General features: G+C 55.9%; 1 protein-coding gene across 8 annotated transcripts in view; it reads left to right on the forward strand.

Moving 5' to 3' along the window:
* CAMSAP1 (calmodulin regulated spectrin associated protein 1) overlaps positions 1-22,365 on the forward strand; it is a 55,172-nt gene that overhangs the window by 27,725 nt on the left and 5,082 nt on the right. For 2 of the 8 annotated variants that reach the window (XM_082655740.1, XM_082655746.1), the window contains 14 exons: positions 394-474; positions 1,372-1,404; positions 3,641-3,782; positions 12,094-12,233; positions 12,321-12,417; positions 13,929-14,085; positions 14,543-14,634; positions 15,178-15,262; positions 15,888-18,267; positions 19,151-19,305; positions 19,423-19,631; positions 19,920-20,022; positions 21,456-21,574; positions 22,029-22,147. In XM_082655740.1, the coding sequence (XP_082511866.1) occupies positions 394-474; positions 1,372-1,404; positions 3,641-3,782; positions 12,094-12,233; positions 12,321-12,417; positions 13,929-14,085; positions 14,543-14,634; positions 15,178-15,262; positions 15,888-18,267; positions 19,151-19,305; positions 19,423-19,631; positions 19,920-20,022; positions 21,456-21,574; positions 22,029-22,147 (3,912 nt within the window). The remainder of the gene's footprint in view (positions 1-393; positions 475-1,371; positions 1,405-3,640; positions 3,783-12,093; positions 12,234-12,320; positions 12,418-13,928; positions 14,086-14,542; positions 14,635-15,177; positions 15,263-15,887; positions 18,268-19,150; positions 19,306-19,422; positions 19,632-19,919; positions 20,023-21,455; positions 21,575-22,028; positions 22,148-22,365) is intronic. The other 6 variants (XM_082655744.1, XM_082655747.1, XM_082655741.1 and 3 more) reach the window with 5 other exon arrangements.

Here is a 22,365-nt window from a genome sequence, read left to right on the forward strand (position 1 = left end):
AGCGCTCTTTTGGTGGTCAGGGAGTGTGCGAGCACCTGTTTACTTCGGGGGTTTTCAGCCAGACCATGTTATCAGCAGCATTCGCTGATAGTGGCGGCGAACTTGGGCTGCCCGTGCACCGGGGACACTCAGCGCTGAGGCTGCCGATCCTGTCATGAGGTGGAAAGCATCACGCGGGTGCTGTGGGGCGTGAGGGCCTTCCTTGCTCTCTGTGTCGAATCACGGGTCACAGGGAACCCATGTATTTCTGCATGCGTGTCACGGGTCTAAATATTACCTGCATCTAAGAGCCTGAGTTCAAACAAGTAAGGTGGGTGCTGGAAGGATGTACACACCACTGTTGGAAATCAATTTCAGTTGCCTTTTTAATGCATTTAATTTCTTCTACTTTAGGTAAATCTTAAAATGAGAGAGATAACAGAGAAAGAAGTTAAGTTAAAACAGCAGTTATTGGAAAGTCCAGCTCATCAAAAGGTAAAGGGTAAATTTCACTTCTCTGGAACGCACCAAGTCAGCGTTGCTCCCGGTTTAAAGAACTGTGTCTGTGTGTGCTCTGTGCTTGTTCGTTGTTCTTACCAAGCAGGGAGCGAGTGCCCTGGGCCCCGGCCCCGGTGGCGAGGGCGCGGTGGCCCACTGCCCTTTCTCCCAGGCAGGGGCAGCCTAGTGTTGAACTTGGGAGGGTGGGGGAGAGGTGGGAGGTGTCGGAAGCTCCAGAGGAAGGGACGTAGGGTCACCCGGGGTGAAGTCAGCGTGGCGGGTGGGGGGGTTGCCCGCAGCCAGAGGTCCCCTTGGAGCCCTCACGGACTGTGAGCCCGGTGTGGGATTCAGGCGGGTAAATGTCACGTGTCCAGTGAAATGAGCCACTAACGTCCTGTGTGACCTGATTATTATTATATTTTTTGGCCGAGCACGTGTGTGACTGAATCCATGTTCTTCAAACGCGTGTACGACGTGGCCTGGCCTGGGCTGCGGGCCCCTGGGCTGCGGGGTGAGCGACTGTCCCCTTGCTCCCCTCTCTTACCTGGACCCTGGGGATGCTGTCCGTGGGCACCTCACCCCGGCCACGCTTCCGTGAGCCACCCCCCTTCCTCAGATGGGCGTGGACGGCTCGCTGAGCCCCTCCCCGAATGGCGGTTGGCTCCTGTCCTTTTTGGTGCCCGGCCCGTGCGGAGTTTCCAGAGTAGTCTTTGCTCCCGCAGAGGCCAGTGTCGTAGAGGTGCCTGGGAGCTTCCCCTGCGGTCATCTGCTAGCGCAGAGGGATGCCCCGCCTCTCGTGTGAACGTGGTGTGCAGGTGTGTGTCTCGTCTGTCCACGCGTGCGCCTGCCGCGCTGACCTCCTCTCCTGCCTTCCTTCCCTCGCCTCCCGAGCAGTCTCCCTCCAAGTGGTACTGGAAGCTAGTGCCCGTAAGTGAGCTCCGCGCGTGCGCCCAGCTGCCGTCCAGACGGCCGTCCCGCCGCAACCACTTGCTTCCATTACAGACTGCTCGTGACTGTTTGTCTGAATGTCCTCCTTGGTGGTGTTGTTGCATTTCCCGCGGGGCAGTGATGGCCCGGTTCTGGGCAGAGTAGACGGTAACGAGGCCCTCTGGAGCCCTAAGGTGCATTGTGTAGCCAGCACCCCGAGTGTGGTTTCGCCCAGTTTCTTAGGTAGACTTGCAGACAGTTTCTTCTTCGGACACATAGTTAACGTCTTTATGTGACGAACTTCAAGGTCAGTGACAGGCTGTAGTCTCCTTTCTGATAGGTGCCAGCAGGAATGGCAAATCATCCAATTTGCTAAGTTCCCCTTTGGATTTGTCCTTCCTGACGTTACGGTCCGTGGTGATTCGGTCTGCAGCTCAGGCTGTGCTCCACCTGGGGACCTGTTCTGGAAGCAGGACCAGTTCGTTACCCTGTTTCCCACGGAAGAATACCCGGTGCCCCAAGCGGTGCACTTTAACATGAAGCTTGGGGCACAGATCTGTCTGAAGACTCCTTTATTGCCTGATCCTTTAGTTTAATTACTTGGATCAAATTATCCTCAGAATTCCATCATAAAGGAGATACTGTGGATGTAAAACTGTCAGTGGGATCTGCGTGAGCAGTGATATGGTCTGCTTCGTAGCTGATGGATAATCTTGCTTCTCTTTGAAATATATTAATAACAAAGAGGGGGTAAGCGTTTTTACGCATATTTACGTATCTCTTAACTTCTCGAAAACTGAAGGCCAAAGAGAGAACCGTTAAAAGCAGTTACGAGCTGTAGTGAGGACACAGTCAGAGATGCAGGTGTCCTCCCGGAAGTGGGGTTTCAGATGAGACTCGTGTAAAAACTGGAGAATGTGGCCGAGAGCAGAGCGCCTGTACGTTTCCTCCTAGCAGTTGGCCACCGTGGCTGCCTGAGCGCATGTCTGGCTCATCGGTAGCGGGGTGACTGTTAGGCTGCTGGGGGTTTGGAGCAGGGTCCCCTCGAGGGGTGGCACCGGCCCCCCCGACCCAGGGCTTCAGCACTTTCCCTGATGCAGGCGCACACCATCCACCCTCAGCCGCGAAACCACCCGCTTCCCTGCATGCCGTGCTCGGCCCGCGCGCTGTCTGTGTGTGTGGAGACCTGGCCCGGCGTGCGCCTCGGGCTCTGCATGCGGGAGCCCCAAGGCTGGCCCCTGGGCACGGCGGCCCGAGAAACAAGTTAAAGTCCATGTCGAGGCCAGTGTTAGTGGCGTGCGTTGCACATGCACGGGTGAGGCGTGTTCTGTGCAGATGCCGGCGCTGACTGCCCTGCGCTGTGCGCACACTGCGTTCTTGCCGGGGCGCCTTCCTTTGGGTTGACTCTCCTGCACGGCTCGCGGAGGTCCATAGCGGGCAGCACGGGTGGCGGGTTTTCTCCCTCGAGCTGGCACTGTGTTCTCCTCCCCTGGAGAAGGCGCGGCTGCAGGAAATGCCAGGCTCACCTGTGCCACAGGACGTGGTCCCCTGGCGGCCTGTGTGTCTGTGCTCGTGAGCGAGGCCCAGCTCCAGGGGCAGTGCCCAGGGGCGCGGGGAGAGCACCGTGCACGTGGCTTCCTGTAAAGGCAGAAGCACAGAAACCTTGAAGAATGCCTGTTTTTTACAGCACTCAGGCTCCTGACGCTTCCGTGCACTGACGGAGGGGCTGGTTGACGGATGAGACGACATTCCGTCTAACCTGGTTTCGGGTATTTTCTCAAACTCTGTTAGTGCTGCTTCGTGTTCTTCACAGTGGCCAAGGTTAACGCTGCTAATCTGAGAAAAGTAACAGTAACGTGGGTCTTCCCAGCGTAGGCTGTTCGCCGTTTAACTTGTTTCTCATCCGCTGATGGTGTGCGGCCTCTGGCAGTGTAGACGTGTGTCCTGCTTCCTTGCCCTGGGTGTGCCCGGCCCTTTAGAGTGAGACGGCCGGGTGTCATTAGCGACTAACTGCTGTCACCCAGTGTGGCCACGAAGCCCAGTTCCCTGGATCGTGACATACGTTCCAGGCGGACTATGCAATCCAGACGTTTGGGGCTTTCCCACGTGATTGCCGTTGTTCTAAATGTCGTCCCGCAGGACTCCTGTTAACTCTAGATTTGACGGCCTGCCTGTGACGTAGGCGGCAGTGACGGCACCTCGCGCGTAGTGACCCTTTCCCTTTTCTCCACCGCAGGTGCGCTACCGCCGAGAGCACCTGTCAACGAGGCAGCCACCCTACTTCCCGTTGTTGAAGGACCTGATGCGGGACGGCAGCCACGGGGCTGCTCTCTTGGCCGTGGTCCACTACTACTGCCCGGAGCAGATGAAGCTGGACGGTGAGTGGAGCACGTGCCTCTGGAATGGACCTGAGGCTCAGGAGGCTGTTAGGATGCTCTGATCCAAACAGTCAGAACACCGGGGAGTCGCCCTGAGTCCTTAGTGCCAACCGGGGAGGTGCAGAGGCGGGCAGCTCTGACGGTGGCGTGCTTGTCGGTAGCCTCCACCAGTTTTCTCCGGGGTGAAATGGGACTTTGAAATATCTGGGTAACGTGTTAAGTATTGGTGACTGTACTTCAGTCTCAGAACAGTTGAGAGCTCGTCAGCCCTACTCTAGTTGATCTAAAACATCTAGAATGTGGTTTAGGAAAATGAGTGCAGACCCGTCTGTTGCCAAGCCGTGAGTGACTCGTGTGCTTGGTGTTGGTATCCCCGTGTCGTGTGTCTCTGAGGTGCTCACGCCTGGCCGCGGGGAGAGGTGCGGGTGATGCCGTGAGCAGCATGGCGCCGGACACCTGTCCAGGGCCGTGCGGACAGGAGCTCTGATGTAGGTTTTGCTGAGTCCTCTTCTTTCTGGGGGAGGGAGGTGTGAGGCCCACAGATGCCCTGACCGCCGGCCGCACGTAGAGTGTCTGTCAGAGTCACTGCCGGTGCTGAGCTGACGTCGGTCCTGCTTCTGATCCAAGTGCAGAAGTGCTGGGTTTTGTAGTTTCTAAAGCACACAGCTGACGTTGAAAGAAAGGGGGGCTCAGGTTCCAGGAGGGGGTCTCCATCTGTGATTGAAAACCCCCAGATTGGCACGTGCTGGCCCCAGGTCCGTTAGGCCTCTGTCCCCGTGCGGCCTGGGCCGTGTGCCGCTGAGACCTGTAACCGGGGCCCTGGAAAGGACTGGGGAGGCTCCCCCGCGGCCAGGGAAGACCAGGAGGCTCATCTCGCGGCGGAGGCGGAGGTCGTTCCTGAGGAAGTGAGCTGCCAGGCGAGTTCGTTCGGGTCCAGGACTCGTTTGGCGGGAGTCAGAGCAGAGTGTTGCCGTGTGGGAGCACAGCCACCGCCAGGGTCCGCCAGACCCGCAGAGAAGGGGCCCTGCCACCACCAAGCCGGCAGGCGCCGCGGACCGACCTGGGTGAGGAAGAGCCCTGAATGCGAGCGCAGAGTGTTTAAAATGCCGACGTGTGGGGCGCTCGAGCGCGCGGGGCTCCCTCCCCTCGGCCCTCCGCCCGCTGCGTGTGTGGGTAGGCAGTCCTGCCTCGGGCTTTGTCCAGCCTGTCTCTAACCTGTCCTCCGGGGCCTCGAGACAAAAACAGCTACGAGGGACAGAGAGCCTGTGCTACCGAGGAAGGGAAAACCCACGGCAGGATGTGAGTGTCGAAGCTCATTGCACCTAATAGCGGAACGTCAAAACGGGGCTTTAAAAACGACAGAACCACAGGGTGGAGTGACTGGAGCCAGGCTCACGACTTGCCTTGCGGGACCAGGCTGAGGAAGCAGGGGAGGGCAGAGTGAGGCCAGAGGGGCCTTGAACACACGGACGCAGGCTGGGCCCAGTGCACCAGCTCGTAGGGGTCGTGCTCTTTTAAAACGAGGAAGCCTGGAGGCCTTTACAAAAGTGGGCTTGATTCAGGCCACGGAAGAAACCTCGACGGATTGCAGAGAATTGATAGTTCCTCACAACACAGTAAAACGAGAAGTCAGTAACAAAAACGTGCAGCGTACTTCTCCAAACCCTTAAAATTGTTAGTGCTTAGAAACCAAAGAAGATACTTCAGAATAGTTCATGGATCAAAGTAGAAATTACAGTGGAATTTTCTAGTGGGAGCTCTGTAAGGGCAGGCTTTTTTATCTGTTTGTTCACTGATACATCCCAACCGTCTAAAATAGCGTCTGGGACAAATGTGATCAGGTTTGTTGAATTAAATGGATGAACGACGTACGTGCCAGAACCCACAGGACGCAGCTCAGAGTGACGGGTGAAGGGAACCGTCGCCTCAGTGCAGTCTGGACAGTAAGGAATTTAAGAATTAATGAACCAGGTTGATCTCAGCGCATTCGAAAAGAACATAGAAATAAACCCAAAACAGCTGAAGGAAGAAAAATTAAGAGTAGTCTTTCCCCTCTGGTCAGAAATCATCCCAACACATGGAGGAGACAGGCTGAACTGCAGGTTCCGTCCTGAAGAGGACGGCCCGCCTGGGCTCTGGACAAGCCACCTGGTGAAGGAGCGGAGCAGAGGGGTGCAGAGGAGGCCAAGCCAGGCATCCCGGGAGGGCTCCAGAGCAGACGTGCAGGCCGTCTTTGCCGGGGTTATTCCGGCACGAGGAGCAGAGCATGGGAGGAAGGGCATAGGCTCTCTTTCCTTCTTAACATGGGTTGAAAATCCTGTGTAAAGTCCTAGAAAACAAGAATTGAACGGCTGAGCGTGTTCTCCTGTTCATCTCAGGAGGCACAGACCAAGGTCTGTTAGAAGCCACTGCCCGTTTGTGACGGATGCCCTTGGCCTGCCGCTGACGTGCTCTGGCCCCACAGAGGTTCTCGACCCCGGACTGTTGCAGTCAGGGGGACGGGAGGGGGTGCCGTAGCCCCAGCCCTGGCAGGGTGACTCTGTGCACCTGCCCCGCGCACGGTGCCAGCTCCTGGTGAGTGTTGGGACCCACAGAAGACCTGTCTGTAGTGCTGGGGAATAAACGCAACAAAAAGATGTGGGACCGTGGGAAAAATCGTGAACTCTGCCGTCGGGTGGGATTTAAACTATATTCTTAGATGCCAAGAAGCAGTATAAACATTGTGATGTCCCCTGATTGTTCATGCAGTTGTTGCGAGTCCTTTTTACAGAAACTGACAAGGGAATGTAAAATTCATGTGGAAGACTGGAGGCCAAAGGGACAAAATGGTTGTTTTGGAGACTTTATTTTTATTTTCGGCTGCGTTGGATCTTCGTTGCTGCGCGTGGGCTTTCTCTAGTCGCGGCGAGCGGGCGCTACTCTTCGTTGCGGTGCACGGGCTTCTCGTTGCGGTGGCTTCTCTTGTTGCGGAGCACGGGCTCTAGGCGTGCGGGCTTCAGTAGTTGTGGCTCGCAGGCTTAGTGGCTCCGCAGCCTGTGGGATCTTCCCAGACCAGTGCTCCAACCCGTGTCCCTTGCATTGACAGGTGGATTCTTAACCACTGCGCCGCCAGGGAAGTCCTGCAGACTTTATTTCGATGTGAGTTTACTTTTACAGAGAAGGTGCAGGAATTGGTGCATACTTGTCCCCAGACTTTCCAGCCGTTACATCTTGTCACATTTGTGCTCTTTCTCCCTGAGCTAGTTGGGAATAACTGGAGAACAAACACATTCTTTTTTTTTTTTTTTTTTAAACTTCAACAACCTTTTATTACCAAATTCACCCAGGGTTAACCCTTTAACCCACCTAACAGCAAAACAGCATCTCCAACAGGATCTAAGATGGAGGTGCACACCTAATAAAGATTGTCTGTTAAAAACAAAACAAAACAAAACACACACTTGAATAAGTATTTTTTAAAAAAGCAAAATTCGGGCTTCCCTGGTGGCGCAGTGGTTGAGAGTCTGCCTGCCGATGCAGGGGACACGGGTTCGTGCCCCAGTCCGGGAGGATCCCACGTGCCGCGGAGTGGCTAGGCCCGTGAGCCATGGCCGCTGAGCCTGCGCATCCGGAGCCTGTGCTCCGCAACGGGAGAGGCCACAACAGTGAGAGGCCCGCGTACCGCCAAAAAAAAAAGCAAAATTCACCAGTATTGTAAAAAAAAAAATTCCCCAAGTGATTTCAATCCAAAAAAACCAAACTCCAGCGTTGGCATCTGTGCCGGCTCAGAAACCTCAACGCAGGATGCACCTAACAGAAAAGCATTTCCTCTTAAAAACAATCCACCTGTCTCCTTCCTGTTCAACGTGCACAGCTTATCCCTAGAAATACCCAATAACTGCACAAACAGGACCCAGTCACGTTCCCCGGCCTCTGCCTGTCGGTGGAGGTTCCCACCAAGGACTGTTCCTTAGCGATTTTCACCTCGACTACAGTCAGGAAATTGACCCCTAATTTCTGAGAACTTGCAGAATGTCCTCAGGCTTCCTGGGGGCTCCGTGAAAGATCGCGGGTCAGTGTACCTGACCGAGATGGGAATGCAGGCTGGGCGAAGGGGGCCTTTTCCAAATGAAGACACCCGACACCTTCAAACCCGCAGTTTAACCTACCAGGTGAAAACTAGTAGCAGCTGGCCCTGCCCAAAGAGTGCTGGTCTCCCTGCTTTACCCATAAAAGTAGTAACGAAGAAGAGGAGAGTCCAGCGTGTTTGACCTCATCTCCCTGCCAGGAACGTGGAGCCATGGGCGGCGTCCTCCAGGCCGAGGTCTCAGGGGAGCTTTGCCACTTCTGGCCGCTCCTGGCAGCCTGACTCATGGCTGCTCCGTGGACACTGTGTTCCCTTGTGCAGGGTGCTTAAGAATTACCAGGGAGGGGACTTCCCTGGTGGCACAGTGGTTAAGACTCCACGCTGCCAGTGCAGGGGGCCCGGGTTCGATCCCTGGTCAGGGAACTAGATCCCACACGCATAGCTCAACTAAGGGTTCGTATGCCACAACTAAAGAGCTGGCGAGCCGCAACTAAGGAACACACGTGCCACAACTAAGGAGCTCACCTGCTGCAACTAAGACCCAGCACAACCAAATAAATAAATAAATAGATAGAATAAGTTAAAAAAAAAGAATTCCCAGGGAAATTATGTTTTCAATTTGATTTTGTCACTGACGGATACTTGGATAGCAACTTCTAGAAAACTGCTCAGTGGACCTCTCCCGGGGTCACGGTCACAGATCCTTCCAGTTGACGGGCCCTTCGCTGGCCTTGGGCAGCAGCGCGTTGATTTTAGAGAAATGTCTGCACCCAAGGAGCCCTCTGTGCACCGACAGCGGGGAGGGATGCGTGGTCTGTGGCACTGCCTTTCTCCTGAACGTAGGAGCCCCAGAGCCAGAGACAAGGCCTCTCGCAGTTGGATTGAGCCAGGATGCAACGGTGCCGGTGAGGTGCTCCCAGCCTGTGTGAGAACTGGCCTGATGTGCTGGGCGGTGAGGGCAGCAGTGAGCTGGAGAGCACCTCGCTGGCCCATCTAGGTAAACCTCCGTGACCAGGATGAACAAAAGCGTCGTGTCTGCAGACAGCTCTTTATAAGTGTTTCCCAGACTGCGCGGGTCTGGGCCAGGTCTGGGCCAGGTCTCTGAACACTGAAGCAGAACCCGTGGGCTTGATGGGGTCCGCGCCGTGGATCTTGTCCCAGGGTGGCGGCCTTCACATGTCTCAGGTCGCAGGTTTGGGTCCGTGTGAAGACTTGGTGTGGGGCTTGCTGTGGTCTTCTTTCTTTCTTTGTTTTTTATATTTATTTATTATCATTTATTTATTTATTTTTATTTGGTTGTGCCGGCTCTTAGTTGCGGCAGGCGGGCTCCTTAGTTGTGGCCTGTGAATTCTTAGTTGCGGCATGCGTGTGGGATCTAGTTCCCTGACCAGGGATTGAACCTGGGCCCCTGCATTGGGAGCGTGGAGTCCTAACCACTGTGCCGCCAGGGACGCCCCTGGTGTTGTTTTCTTCTGTCCAATCCAGGCTCTGGCCCAGCATCACCACCCTGTTGAGGGTCCCATCTCTGCTTCCCTGTACCTGGAGCTGAGTCCCAGCCTTTCTCAGCCCTTCTTGCCCTTGACGTTTTCCAGGCATGCAGGTCGCTTAGTTGGCTGCCTGTCCCCTGTTTGGCTTTGCCCGGCGTTCCCTCCTGGTGGCCTTCAGGGCCTGGGTTTCCAGCAGGAATGATGCCGCAGGGATGGTCCCTGGGTTCAGGTGGCGTGCGCTGGCTTCCTCCTCTGAGATCACCGCTCTTTGCTTTATGACCGACTAGTGATCGGGGAGTGGCTTTGGTCTCTCGTCGCGCTTTCACCCCAGCATTGGCATCTGTCGGGAGTTTCTAGCTCTGCTGCTTGTTCTCTGGTGGGTCAGCACTCCTGTGCAGAGGGCTGCTCTCCTCTCCTCTGTCGTTATTTATCCGCGTGGTGATTTGTATCAAGATGGCCTCGTGGATTCTTACTTTACTCAACGGGTTATGATCCATGACATTCATTGTTCTCTTGCTTTGTCCCAGATTTCAGGCAAGTTGTGATTTTGAAGAAGAGGAACATGGGGTACTTGCTCTGCAAAGACCAAGTTTTGTTTAACTTTACATCCGCTAAGTGCAGGGGAGCCATGCAGAGAGGTTCGAACAGTGACTCTCTGTGGGACCCCAGTGCCTGGTGTGGCCCACGGCTGGGCAAGGGGGACTGGCCAGCACAGAATGTGGGGCAAAGCGCCATCTGTGGGGGGAGATGCAGTGAGACTCCACCCCACATGAGCCAAACACTCTTCCTTGGATGAAAGACACAAACCGGAAAAGCAGAATTTTAAAACTTTGAAAAGAAAATAGAGGAAAATATTTTTATGACATTGGTGTTGGGATGGATTACTTAACTTACAAAATAGCCAAGTAATAGAAAAGATTCCTGTGTTTAACCATATTAAGATTCACTGTGGTGACAGAGGAACATCACAGACAAAACTCAGTGGTAAAAGCCGTACCCATGAAAAAGTGTTTGCAGCAGATGTAAATGGGCAGAGGATCGTCACACAATTGTTCTGTAACCGTAGTACAAGAAGAATTCCTACAAATCAGTGGGAAAAGGATGAACAGCCCAGAGGCGAAACAAGAACAGGTTTCTCCCAGAGGAGGAGGTCAGGGCGAGCCCGCAGCAGCAGGGGGTGCACCACTGCAGGAAGGCAGAGCGGGCCCAGCGGGGCGGCCCGGCTGAGAGGCCCGGGGGTACGGCGGGGTGGGACGTGGCCAGGCGATGGTCAGGTGTGGGCAGCACCGCTTGCAGCCCCTTCTGGGAGGGTCGCCAGCGCAGACGGCATGCAAGTTTGGTTTTTCTGGCATTTTACGTACTAGTGAAAATTGTGGAATCCTAAATCGCTGTTAAAGTGAGTGACTGAAATCTGCCCACAGCAGCGGAGAACTATTTGGAAACGTAGTTCCGAGTTTGGGGAAGATAACAGGCTGCAACGTGGTAGGCGGTTTGTTGTCATGAATGTAAATTGAAGACAGCCAGGTCGGCAGCGCACTGTTGATATGATTTATGGGCAGAGACCATACGTGGTAAAGACACCCACACGAGCCAGGTCCCGGGGCTTGAGGAGAGGGGTTGCCTTGGGGGGAGGCGGGCTTCACCTCCTGTGATGCTCTGTTACTGAAAGAAAGTAAGGCCTGGATCGGAGAAGGTGTGACGTTAATGCTCGTCCCATCTGGGGTGAGAGGACACGGGAGCCTGTTCTTTACATTTGTCATGTTTCATAATCTGAATTTTAAAAAAGAAGCATTTCTTAGCTATATAAATGTGCCCAGTTACTCAGCTTCGAGAGGTTTTCTCTTGAGAATCCATAGTGCTGGGGCGTCGCCGCACAGGACAGGATTCATACGTGCATCCCGGGTGCTGTGAATCCCGTGTGCGCGCGATTTCTGAATCGCTGAAAATGGTTTCTTCTTAGGAGTAAAGTTATTTGAAAATAAGTGGTGTTTCTCAGTCCTGTTTATTTATTTACAGGCAAAGCTAAGTCATCAGGATAGCTGCCTCCAGTTTAGTCTGGAGTGGTATCTAGGTGTTCTAGTGGTTCCTGGCTGAGGGCGCGCCCACCTCCCCCCACGGAGCCCGCTCAGTGCCCAGTGTGGGTGTCTGCGCTGGAATTCTCTGGGTGAGGGGCTGGCATCCTGCAGAGCAGCGTAAAGTGGGCAGTTGTTCTGCTACAGGTGCAGACAGCAGCAGAGGAGGACTTGTGCTCTGCACAGCTCCTGAGTTTTGTGATTAGCAGTGTTCCCGTGCTTCCCTGTGGATAAGCCTGACACTTCCTGTTTTATGCTCCCCTCCCCCAACCACGGAGATAACCTCCCTCGAAAGGAGCTTGGTTAAATGTTAAGTGGCCTTATGCCGCCAGGTCCTTTATAAACTGAAAGGTGATTGTTACCATTGCTATTGGAAGCCCAGTCTTAAAAGTTTGGGTAATTATTGTATACTTTTTAGATGCTAACAATTAAATTCGGGTCCTGGAGATTTCTCCTGTCTTTTTCTTGAGTGTTTTCTTTCTATGTTTAACATTATTTATGATACTTGTTGTGATGTTTAAATCTGTTAATGTTATTACCTTTTTAAATATCACCTCTACCTTTATTTAAATTGTTTTTCAGTTGAAAATTGTATGTATGTGTACACACACACACGTATGTGCGCACACACACTTATGAAGCAGAATGTCTTTCTAATAAATTGCAGTTTTCTTTTTATCTGTTAGATATATGCTTGAAAGAGGTGACGTCGATGGCGGACAGCCTGTATAATATTCGGCTTCTGAGAGAATTCTCAAATGAGTATCTGAACAAGTGCTTTTATCTCACTCTAGAAGATATGCTGTATGCTCCCTTAGTGTTGAAGGTAATAATGACTTATTAAAAACATATTTTTAAAGCCCTGTGTGAATAAGCTCCTCACTGTGTCCTTGATTTCTCGTTCTCCTTTTAGCCAAACGTTATGGTTTTCATTGCCGAGCTCTTCTGGTGGTTTGAGAATGTCAAACCAGACTTTGTTCAGCCCAGGGATGTTCAGGAACTGAAAGATGGTGAGTGACAAACTTTCCGTAAGTGACGGCTGTTTCCTCTAAGGGAGTCGAGGCGCAGCACTCAGAAGGTGCGCTTAACTGGTTCCTGGTTTTTGTACGACAGTGGTGTTTAAGTGGTTTCTTTTGGGAGGACAGAGCGTGTCACCGTCTGGGCCGCTGTCTGGTGCGCCGTGGTGGTCACGCACAGAGCTCCTCCAGACTGTGAGCTGGGGGTCCGTCCTGGCCCTGTGGCGTCAGGGTCCAAGGGCGAGCAGGAGACGTTGGAGAGAAGGTTCCAGGTGATTCTGACGGACCTCGGGCAGGAAGTGCTCTAGTCCGTGATGCCAATCCTCACCCTCCACAGCTTTGGCTTTTTTGCCCCTAAAACAAGGCAGAAAAAGATCTGTTTTACCACAGAGTAAAACGATCTGCCAGCCTTGAGAATCTCCAAAACTTTAAGAAGATGATATGGGAGAATGTTTTCACGTCCTTGGCATTTCTTACAAAGAATATAAAAATCTTAGCCACAGAGGCAGAGATTGATAATTGGCCACATTAAAATGTAGACCTTGTTTTCATTAAAAGATGATGAAAAGAGTAAAAAAAAAAAAAAAAAAAGGAAATCAAGTAGCTACCAGGGGTAGAAGATCCTTGTCGTATACCTACAGCAGATACACAGTGTCCAGAACATATCAAAAGAAGAAAAAGACAAACCAATAAAAAGAGCAAAAGACTCGAACAGGTGCTTCGTGAAAGCAGGACTCCGGGTGCCTAATAACGTCATGAAAGGATGCTCAGCCTTATCGGGGATTAAAACAGAAGCGACACACAGATACACCCCCGCCACGTCGGCAGAGCAGACGCCCAGACGGCCAGGGCTCGGGGCAGTGGCCAAGGCGTGCTCCCCTGCCCCTGAGAACCTCGGCGGCTCCCCTCACGTAAGACCCCTGGGCAGTGAGCGGTCTGGCTCTGGAGTCTGGTTCCTGTTGCCGGGACTGTCCCTGGCACTGTCTTGGGCCAGCCTTCTGGGGAGCAGCCTCAGAGACGGGGTCCCTGTTCAGACGGGAGCTTCGGGCCGGACCTGATCTCCTCACCTGACCCCACGGGGGCCTGAGCTGAAGTGACCACTGAGGTGCTCAGTCACAGGCTGGGCTCAGAAGACCAGGTCTTTCTGCAGCTGAGGCAGCTGCCGCCTTGAGGGTTTGGCCGGCAAGGCGTCCTGGTGGCTGCACCCCCGGGGCCCCGGCGACGAGGCCGCTTGTTAGTCGTCCAGACGCAGCCTCCAGTCCCGGTGCTCGCTCTTCTACTCTGTTGGTCTTTTGACCTTAGTACTCATTTTGGTATAATATCTGTCGTATTCATTACAGAATACTTACTTGTTGACCTTGAAACCATTTTAGTTTTTTGGAGAAGTTTTGGTTTCAGGTAAAAAAAAGTTGGGTCTTTGGTGCTTATAAAAACGGATTTATTTTAGAGTCTTCTTGCTAGTGTTGTAAGTGTCAGTAACTATTTCTATAAAATTGTTTCTGCAGCTAAATCAGTATCGCACCCGCGAAGCACTCGGCCTCCTGTTCCCATCTCCAACGCCACCAAGCGCAGCTTCCTGGGCAGCCCCGCGGCGGCGAGCCCAGCCGACCCGCAGCCCCCCACGCAGCTGCACCACCTGCACCTCGAAGAGCCTGAGCTCTTGTAAGTCTGTCTGCTCTCGGGACAGAGCCGCCACCCGGCCTCCCTCTTCCTGCTGGTTTGCAGTTCCCGTGGGGATTACCTTTTCTCAGGGGTGATGGCAGGCCTGTGCGGAGTAGGTAGTGAGAGGGCCTCCTGTGGCCCCTGCTCCCCCGGAGGCGAGCAGGGTAGCCTTAATGCGAACTTGAACTTACTGTGAAAACTTGAAACCTGTTGTATTACAGGCCGTAACCAGAGGTCAGTACGTCCCCTAGCTGCAGTTTGGATGTTTATCCCGAATTTGAAGTTCTTGGCACATTTTTGGTTCATTTTTATAATAATTAATTTTCCCAAGGAATCTGTGAACTTCTTACAGGTTGGTGTGAATTCATGATGGTCTCCATAGCTTCTTACGCCTTTGTTTTTGAACTTGAAGATTGGTGAGGTAGTGATTTTTCTCTCCCATCCTTTCTCTGTTTAGGGGGAAAGGGGCCTCTGCCTTTAGCCCATCGCATCCATTGTTGCCACTGAGACAGAAACAGCAAAAGACAGTGCAGGGAGAGGACCCCGCTGGTAAGGAGCGCCGTCTCCCCTTTGCCGGCTGTTTCCCATCCCTCTCGCTGGAGTTCCTTAATATCATGGCTCTCAAAATAAATAGACTCACCATGGCGTAGTAATGTTAGTTGAGAAAACTGTGGCAGAGCTTGTTTTGATCTTTATTGACGTACCTTAGAATTCATAGTCGTTACAGTGAAAATGTTACTGAGACATAAGGAATCACACGGAGCACACAGAAAATTACTGTTGTCTTTGGCGGCAAGAGCTTATACGTTGACATCTGCTCATTATCTCAATGGGCGTTGACGTCATTTAATTGATATCGACGTGTAATTAACTCTGATTATTTTCATGACCGTGATCACGGTTGAATTACACACTGCCTGTTATCGAAACTACGAAAAATGTTTGTATTGTGGTTGCTTGCTTTCCTTAGCAGTTTTGGTGTACTGAGTTATGGTGCATTTCCTTGAGAAATGGTTATTATAGTGACAGAATTTCAAATGATATAAAATCAGTTACTTAATGCTGAACATAAACTGTTTCCTCCAACTGCAGACCAGCGACACCGATCTAATTCCTTAACCCGAGTCGACGGTCAGCCCCGAGGGGCATCAGTAGCGTGGACAGAAAAAAAAAACAGGTGACCCACCCGCGTTTCAAATACCTTTCTACTTGGCATGTTCGTTAGTCTGACAGAGCAGTGCCCCAGACGTGGTGCAAGGGCCCCTGGGGCCCACGGAGTCCCTTGGAGGTCAGAATTATATCCGTAACAACGCTGGGATGTCACTACTTTTCCCATTCTCAGGGCCTCGCCAGGTGTGGGACCACAGCAGGTTGAATCAGATCAGACACGAGCATGCAGCCAGATGTCAGATCTGCAGGAATGTGAACGATCCCACTGTTCACACTCCGCACTGGTCTGTTTTAGAAAATATGGCCACTGCTCATGTGATAGATTTCTCACGGGAATTTTTAATCATTTTAAAAGGATCTCAGCTTGAATTTCTGAAGTGACAAATATTGATGAATAAATAAAACCTCTTTGGGGTCCCCAGCATCTTTAAGGGGAGCTGGGCCAGAGTGTCTGAGAGTTGCTGGACTGAAAGGCTCGCTGGTTTTCTTCTGCCCGGGAGAGGGTTTGTTTAAGTCTCCCGTGTGTAAGATTTGGATTCTCTCTTCTTAACTCGCGTTCTCGTCACTCACGAGCTTGCGTAGCCTCTCGTGGGGACGTGGCGTGTGCAATGGCTTCTTTCCCCACGTTGCAGGCCTGCGTCTCAGCCAGCGCCCTTTGCTCTCCATCACGCTGCGAGCTGCGACGTGGACCCAGGCTCTGGCGACAGCGTCAGCCTGGCCCGCTCCATCAGCAAGGACAGCTTGGCATCCAGTGTCATTCATCTGACCCCGCAGAACCAGCCCCAGCCCGCAGCCCTCAGGACCGATGGAAGAAGCCTCCTGAACAATGTCAGTATTGAGGACGAGGGTGAGGAGCTCCTGGCCATCGTTAGGACGGATGCGGCTCACCAGGGTGCCGAGCCCGGCCTGATGGCAGGTGCCAGGTCTCCCCAGAGGCTGGCAGATGCCTTAGAAAGTCAGCCCGACAGTTTCTTCCTGGAGCCGCTGATGCCGGCCGTGCTCAGGCCAGCCAAGGAGAAGCAGGCGGTCACCAAGGAGGATGAGTGCGGAGAGGGGCGGCCGAGGGGCTTCACGTCCAGGAGGTCCGGCGAGGGCCACCAGCCTTCTGGGCGGAAGAAGGCGCCTGGCAGTCACGTCAGTCGAGACTTGAATAGGACTTTCACCCCCATCTCCTGTTCAGAGCTTCCCATGGGCTTCGGCCCCGCGCCCACTGAGGCGGGGCTGCAGGCAGCGGGGGACGCCCGTGGCGGGCCTCCGGCCGGCGGCGTTTCCAGCCTGCCGTCTTGGGGACTGCCAGCCGACGGCTTCTTCCTTCACCTGGGCAGAGCCGACGAGGACGTGGAGGGCAGGCTGTCCGCGAGCTGTGCGCAGAGCCCCTGCGCCCTTGGCCCGGAGGCCTGGGCCATCATGAGGCAGGACTCCGACTCAGACATCACAGACCTGGAGGGGGCCGAGCAGGCCTTCGCCGGCGAGGACTGCCCCGTGCTGGGGGCCGGGTACGCTGGGGAGGAGGAATCGGCGAAGCTGCAGGAGGACCTGAAAGTGAAGGAGCACGAGGGCAAGGACGACGCCAGCGGCCGCTCCAGCCCGTGTCTGAGCCAGCTCAGCAGCGGCTCCGTGGCCGGCGGGAGCGTGAAGATGACCAGCTTTGCCGAGAAGAAGCTTCACAGGCTCAACAGCTGCGAGACCAAGTCGAGCACGAGCAGCTCCCAGAAGACCACGCCCGATGCCTCGGAGAGCTGCCCGGCCCCGCTGACCACGTGGAAGCAGAGGGGCGAGCAGAGCCCGAGCTGGCAGGGCGGGGACCAGGCCAACCTGCTGGCCTCCGAGCTGGTGCAGCTGCACATGCAGCTGGAGGAGAAGCGCCGGGCCATCGAGGCGCAGAAGAAGAAGGTGGAGGCGCTGTCGGCGCGGCAGCGCCTGAAGCTGGGCAAGGCAGCCTTTCTGCATGTGGTCAGGAGGGGCCGGGCCGACGCCGCCCCTCGGCCACTGAAAGCGGGGCCCTCGGCGGGAGGACACTCTCAGCACAACGGGGACGACCTCGATGGCGTGCCCCGGGTAGGAGACCTGCTTGGCAAGGAGGAGGGCAGGGGAGACCTCCTGGGGCCCCCCGACCTGGACGGAGAGGACCTGGCTCTGGTCCAGCAGCATCAGCGCAAGGACCCCGCCGCCCTCCCCGAGCTGGAGCGGAGCAAGGCGCTGTCAGCGGTGCTCCTGGAGGCCGTCGAGGGCGTGGACGTGGGCGTGGACCTGGGCGAGTGCGACCTGTCCATTGAGAAGCTGAACGAGACCATCAGCACGCTGCAGCAGGCCATCCTCAGGGTCTCCCAGCAGCAGGAGCAGCTGCTGCTCGCGTCCCCCACGCTGCCCGCGCCGGGCCCCAGGAACAGCTCCCAGGAACCCAAGGTCAAGGGGGCCATACACTTTGGCGAGCCGCTCTCGCCGACGGCACTGGCCGGCCACCGCAAGGCCCCTCGGCTCGGTCCGGGTCGGAATTCCCGTTCGGGAAGACCGGCCGAGCTGAAGGTGCCGACGGAGCGAGCGCAGGGCCCCTCCCGAAGCAAGGCCCTCACAGCTGGTGGCGCGGCCGCCCCTCGCCTACGGCCCTTCTCCCCCCGGGCGCCCTCTGACCCGGGCTGGGACGGGGCCGCCGACCCTGGGAGTGACCCCCACGAGGAGTGCTGCTTCGCCGCTTACAGGCTCCACGATGAGAACAACCAGCGGACATTGGTCTCGGCCTCCCCCAGGGATGCCAGCGTCACCTCAGAACAGATGGGCTTCAGGGAGGCTCTGGAAGACGGCGTGAGGGGGGCGGGGCTCGCCGCCCTCAGCGGGCCAGGAAAGGGGGGCGCGGCCCTGGACGGGCCCCCGAGGAGCAAGGCTAGCCTCATCGAGGTGGACCTCTCCGACCTGAAGGCCCCCGACGATGACGGGGGGACGGAAGGCCGCCACAGCTCCGCGGACCTCGCCAGCGAGGGCGACCAGAAGCCGGGGGTCGGCTTCTTCTTCAAGGTAAAGCGCTGGTGGCATCTGTGTCACGTGGCGGGCGGGCGGGCACGTCACCCTGGCCTAGTCGTGAGGGCGTCACAGAGAACCTAACCTCTTCTGTGGAGGCTGAGGAGAGACGCATGCGGCTTCATGGCCGCGTGGGCTCCGCAAGGACCCAACTCGCCCTAAGCCGCTGGGAGCGCCTGCTTGCGGGAGCCTGGCCGTGCGCCAGCAGACCTTGACCTTGGGCCCTGAAATGGGAGTTCTGACTTGTTCTCGTGTGTCACGAAATGTTTTTTTGATGGTTTTCCAACCGTTTAAGAGTGAAAAAGCATTCTTAGTTCGCAGTCTGCAGAACAGGTCATGGGCTGCACTTGGCCTTTGGGCCAAGGTTTGCTTCACCCCGTTAGAGTCCCGGCGGGCGTAGAAACTTTCGGAAACGTTTTTGTTTCTCTCAGTGCCTTTCTTGTAGCGTTTCCTTCAGGAGACAGCAGTGAGTTGTGAGGTCCCCTTCTGTCTTGATAGCGTCTCCTTTTGTCCTGGCGCTTAGGAAGTGGCTGACACACCACGGAGCTGTGAGGGCCGTCTTCTCAGGAGACACGCACGGCCTTTGCCTGACGTTTGTGCTCTTAAATTGGGAACAGACAGATGACCCGTCTGGGTTTTGGCTCCTGTTGTGGAGATACAAGTGCAGTTTTTAAGGCGAATGGAGTTCAGTGCCAGCAGACTAAATGCTTCTCCAAGGGCGCGGTTTGACTCCCGTTTGTATTTTAGCGTGTCTGTAGAGAGACGCTCGCTCACCCATCAGTTACGAGGAGTAGGAAGCGTTTCATGTTCCTGGGGTGCGTGGAGGGCCGGGGGCGGCAGTGCTGGGGACCCTCAGGGGTCGTGCCCGGCCCCGCTGTAGGTGGCGTCTGCCCTGCAGGACGAACAGAAGGCGGATGACGAGCTCGCCAGGAAGCGGGCGGCCTTCCTTCTGAAGCAGCAGCGCAAAGCCGAGGAGGCCCGCATGCGGAGGCAGCAGCTGGAGGTGGAGGTCGAGCTCAGGAGAGACGAGGCACGGTAGGTGGCCCGGGTGCCCGGCGGGCGCCGCACGCGGTCGGCGTGGCCGTGTCTTTTGTCCCCTCCCGCGGCGCGGCGCTGGCGTGACCAGGGCGTCCTGGCCGCTCCTTCCCGCAGGCGTAAAGCGGAGGAAGATCGGATCCGCAAGGAGGAGGAGAAGGCGCGGCGGGAGCTCATCAAGCAGGAGTACCTGCGGCGGAAGCAGCAGCAGATTCTGGAGGAGCAGGGCCTGGGGAAACCCAAGTCCAGGCCCAGGAAGCCGCGGCCCAAGTCCGTGCACCGGGAGGAGCCCGGCAGCGATTCGGGACCCAAGAGCACCCCCCCACGTGAGCGCGCGGCGCGGGGCCCTCCCCCTTCACGGCCCTGAGCCACTGTAGTTCTCCCGAAACCGCGAGGCTGGGCTGCAGGGGGCTCTCCCGTTTCACAGAAGGGAAGGTTGGGACTGAGCGCTGGGTCCTCAGGTGGTGGGAGCCGTGCGCGCGGGGAGGGTCCCAGCCTGGGGCCCCGCGTCCCGCTGGCATCGGGCCCCCAGCTCTTTCTCCTGCTGCACAGGTTAGTGGCTGGCGGGCCAAACACGCGTGTCATGAAAGCTTGTCTTGTCTTGTCTCTGGCAGCGGATGACCTGAGCCGGGCCCAGTCGGGCTCCAGCCTGTCCTTGGCCTCTGCAGCGACCACAGAGCCCGAGAGCGTGCATTCGGGGGGCACGCCTTCCCAGCGGTAAGGGGCCGGGGGCCGTGCGGCGGGACGCCATGTGGGCAGTGGTTCTGTCGCTGTGATGTTGGTGCAGTTTCAGACGTCCAGAGCCGTGGCAGTAATGTCACAGGACCTAGCTGCCCTTCACCGAGGTTCACCGATTAGCGAAACGTTTCGACGTTTTTGTCCTCTGTCCCCTGGTCCTCCCGGCCCTGCGCGCGTTTTCGTTTTTATCGTTTACGAGTAAGTTGGTGGCATCCTCTCTATCCTTAAATGCTTTGGAGCGCACGTTCTCTGAACAAGGACGTGGGCTTGTGTCACCACAGTCATCAAACCAGCACTGCCATTAGGTCCCCAGTCCACGCCCGCCGTGGCCGATTGGCAGAGTGTCCTTGAGAGCCCAGGCCCGTGCGGGACCACGGTCGCCCTGAGTCACTGTGTCCCTTCTGTCCAGAACAGGCCTTCGCCCTCCTTTGTCCTCCCGGGCCTTGACGCTTCTGCTGAGTACGGGCCGGTTATTTTGTTGCCCGTCCCCCAGTGGGTTTCCCAGGATTAGGTCCAGGCTGTGCACGTTTGGCAGGAACACCCCAGAGAGGAGGACGTGTCTTTCTCAGCGCAGCCTGTTGTGTGTGTCACTTTGACTTGGGTTAAGGTGCTGTTTTCCCACGGGTGCTGGAGAATTTCCCTTTGTGATTAAGGAGTAATTTGGGCGGAGGCCTGGGGACCCTGTCGCTGGCACTGAACGTCTGCCCACGGGTCTCAGCGGCCACCTGCACGGGTGGGCTTGGCCTCCTGGTAGGCAGGGTCCCCTCCTGTCCTTCATCCTCTCCGCACGTCTGGTGGCTTCTTGTCGCCGGGGCTTTGTGGAGGACACCTCCCGGGGATTCTGGATTCTGGTTGGAATTCTGTCCAGGCGGTCGGGTTGGATTCAGACGGGGTTGGATTCGGACGGCGCCCGCACCTGCCTCTCGTGCATGAGCGTCTATGTCCCGCTCAGCAGAGACGGCCCTGCAGGGACGCGGCTCAGGCCTGCCAGGGATTGGAGAGTCGTTTGAGACCTGCCGGGGTTTTGGACTCGGCCCTCTCTGCCCGTCCTTCCTTCCCGGGGTCCCGTCCCTTGTCTGGCAGCGGTGCAGATGGCCCAAACCAGGTCCTCTGGTTCCCATGCCAGCAGGGCTGAGCGTGAGGGCGAACCTTCCCTGATGAGGTCATTTTGGTGCCCGAGGTGGGCGGGGTCTTGGTGTCTTGCCCCGAGTCTGTCATCGTGTTCTCCAGGGAGCGCACCGGCTGCGCTCCCCACTGTTGCCGCCAGCCTCCTGCCGCGGCCGATGGCCCTTCGTGTGCCGATGGTGCAGCCTGGCCCGTTTCGGGGCAGGATCCCTCCAGCCGGTGCCAGTTGCGGGCGAGAGGAGGCGTGCCCGCCGCCCTCCCAGCCCCGCCCCCGTCCTCTTCCCCAGCAGAGTCGAGTCCCTGGAAGCCTTGCCCATCCTGAGCCGCAACCCCAGCCGGAGCACCGACAGAGACTGGGAGACGGCGTCCGCCGCGTCCTCCCTTGCGTCGGTGGCCGAGTACACAGGTGACGGCCTCGCTCTCTGTGGGGCGCGGGCACACGGGCGGGGCCTGGTGGGGGGGCGGGGCCCGGGCGCAGTGGGTGACGCGCCCTTATGTCTGCACAGCCCACGGCTCACTGTGGCGTCCTGGGCACTTTGGAACCATAGGCTTTTAAAAATTACTCTTTCTTGGTTTCTTTTTGTTTTTAATCAAAGAAACCAAAATTGGAAAGGGAATAAATTATTACTTACTGTAGTCTTTTCCTTAGTTTATTTAAAATCTGTAACTTAGAATTCTGTCACAGATTTGAAGTGGCTCTTCCCATTTTCAAAAAATTACGAACATCCCTAATTCAGCCTGCCCGCTGCTTGGTTCTACAGAATTGCCGCCTTTCTTGCGTGCGTGCGTGCGTGCGTGCGTGTGTGTGTGTGTGTGTGCTGTGAATATTAATTTTGCAAATCTTGGCCTGCTTTTCGTAGGTCCCAAGCTGTTTAAGGAGCCTAGCAGCAAATCCAACAAGCCGATTATTCACAACGCCATATCCCATTGCTGTCTGGCCGGAAAGGTGAACGAACCGCACAAGAATTCGATATTAGAGGCAAGTATCGAATTTCACCCCCCGTTTTTTATGTAGGATAAGGGTGTTTATAAATGAGGGCTCTTTCTAGAGGAGAGCATCCCGATTGTTGACACGTGAGGCTGCTGTCCTGCACGTGTGTGACTCGTGTGTGAGGACACGCAGGACACTCGTGTCCCAGGCCCTCGCGGTTGGGACGGCCCCGCGGAAGAGCGGGATTCAGACCAGCGAGACGGAGG

This window comes from Grampus griseus (genome assembly GCF_964374135.1).
Source record: "Grampus griseus genome assembly, chromosome: 6".
In the NCBI taxonomy this organism is placed as follows: domain Eukaryota; kingdom Metazoa; phylum Chordata; class Mammalia; order Artiodactyla; family Delphinidae; genus Grampus; species Grampus griseus.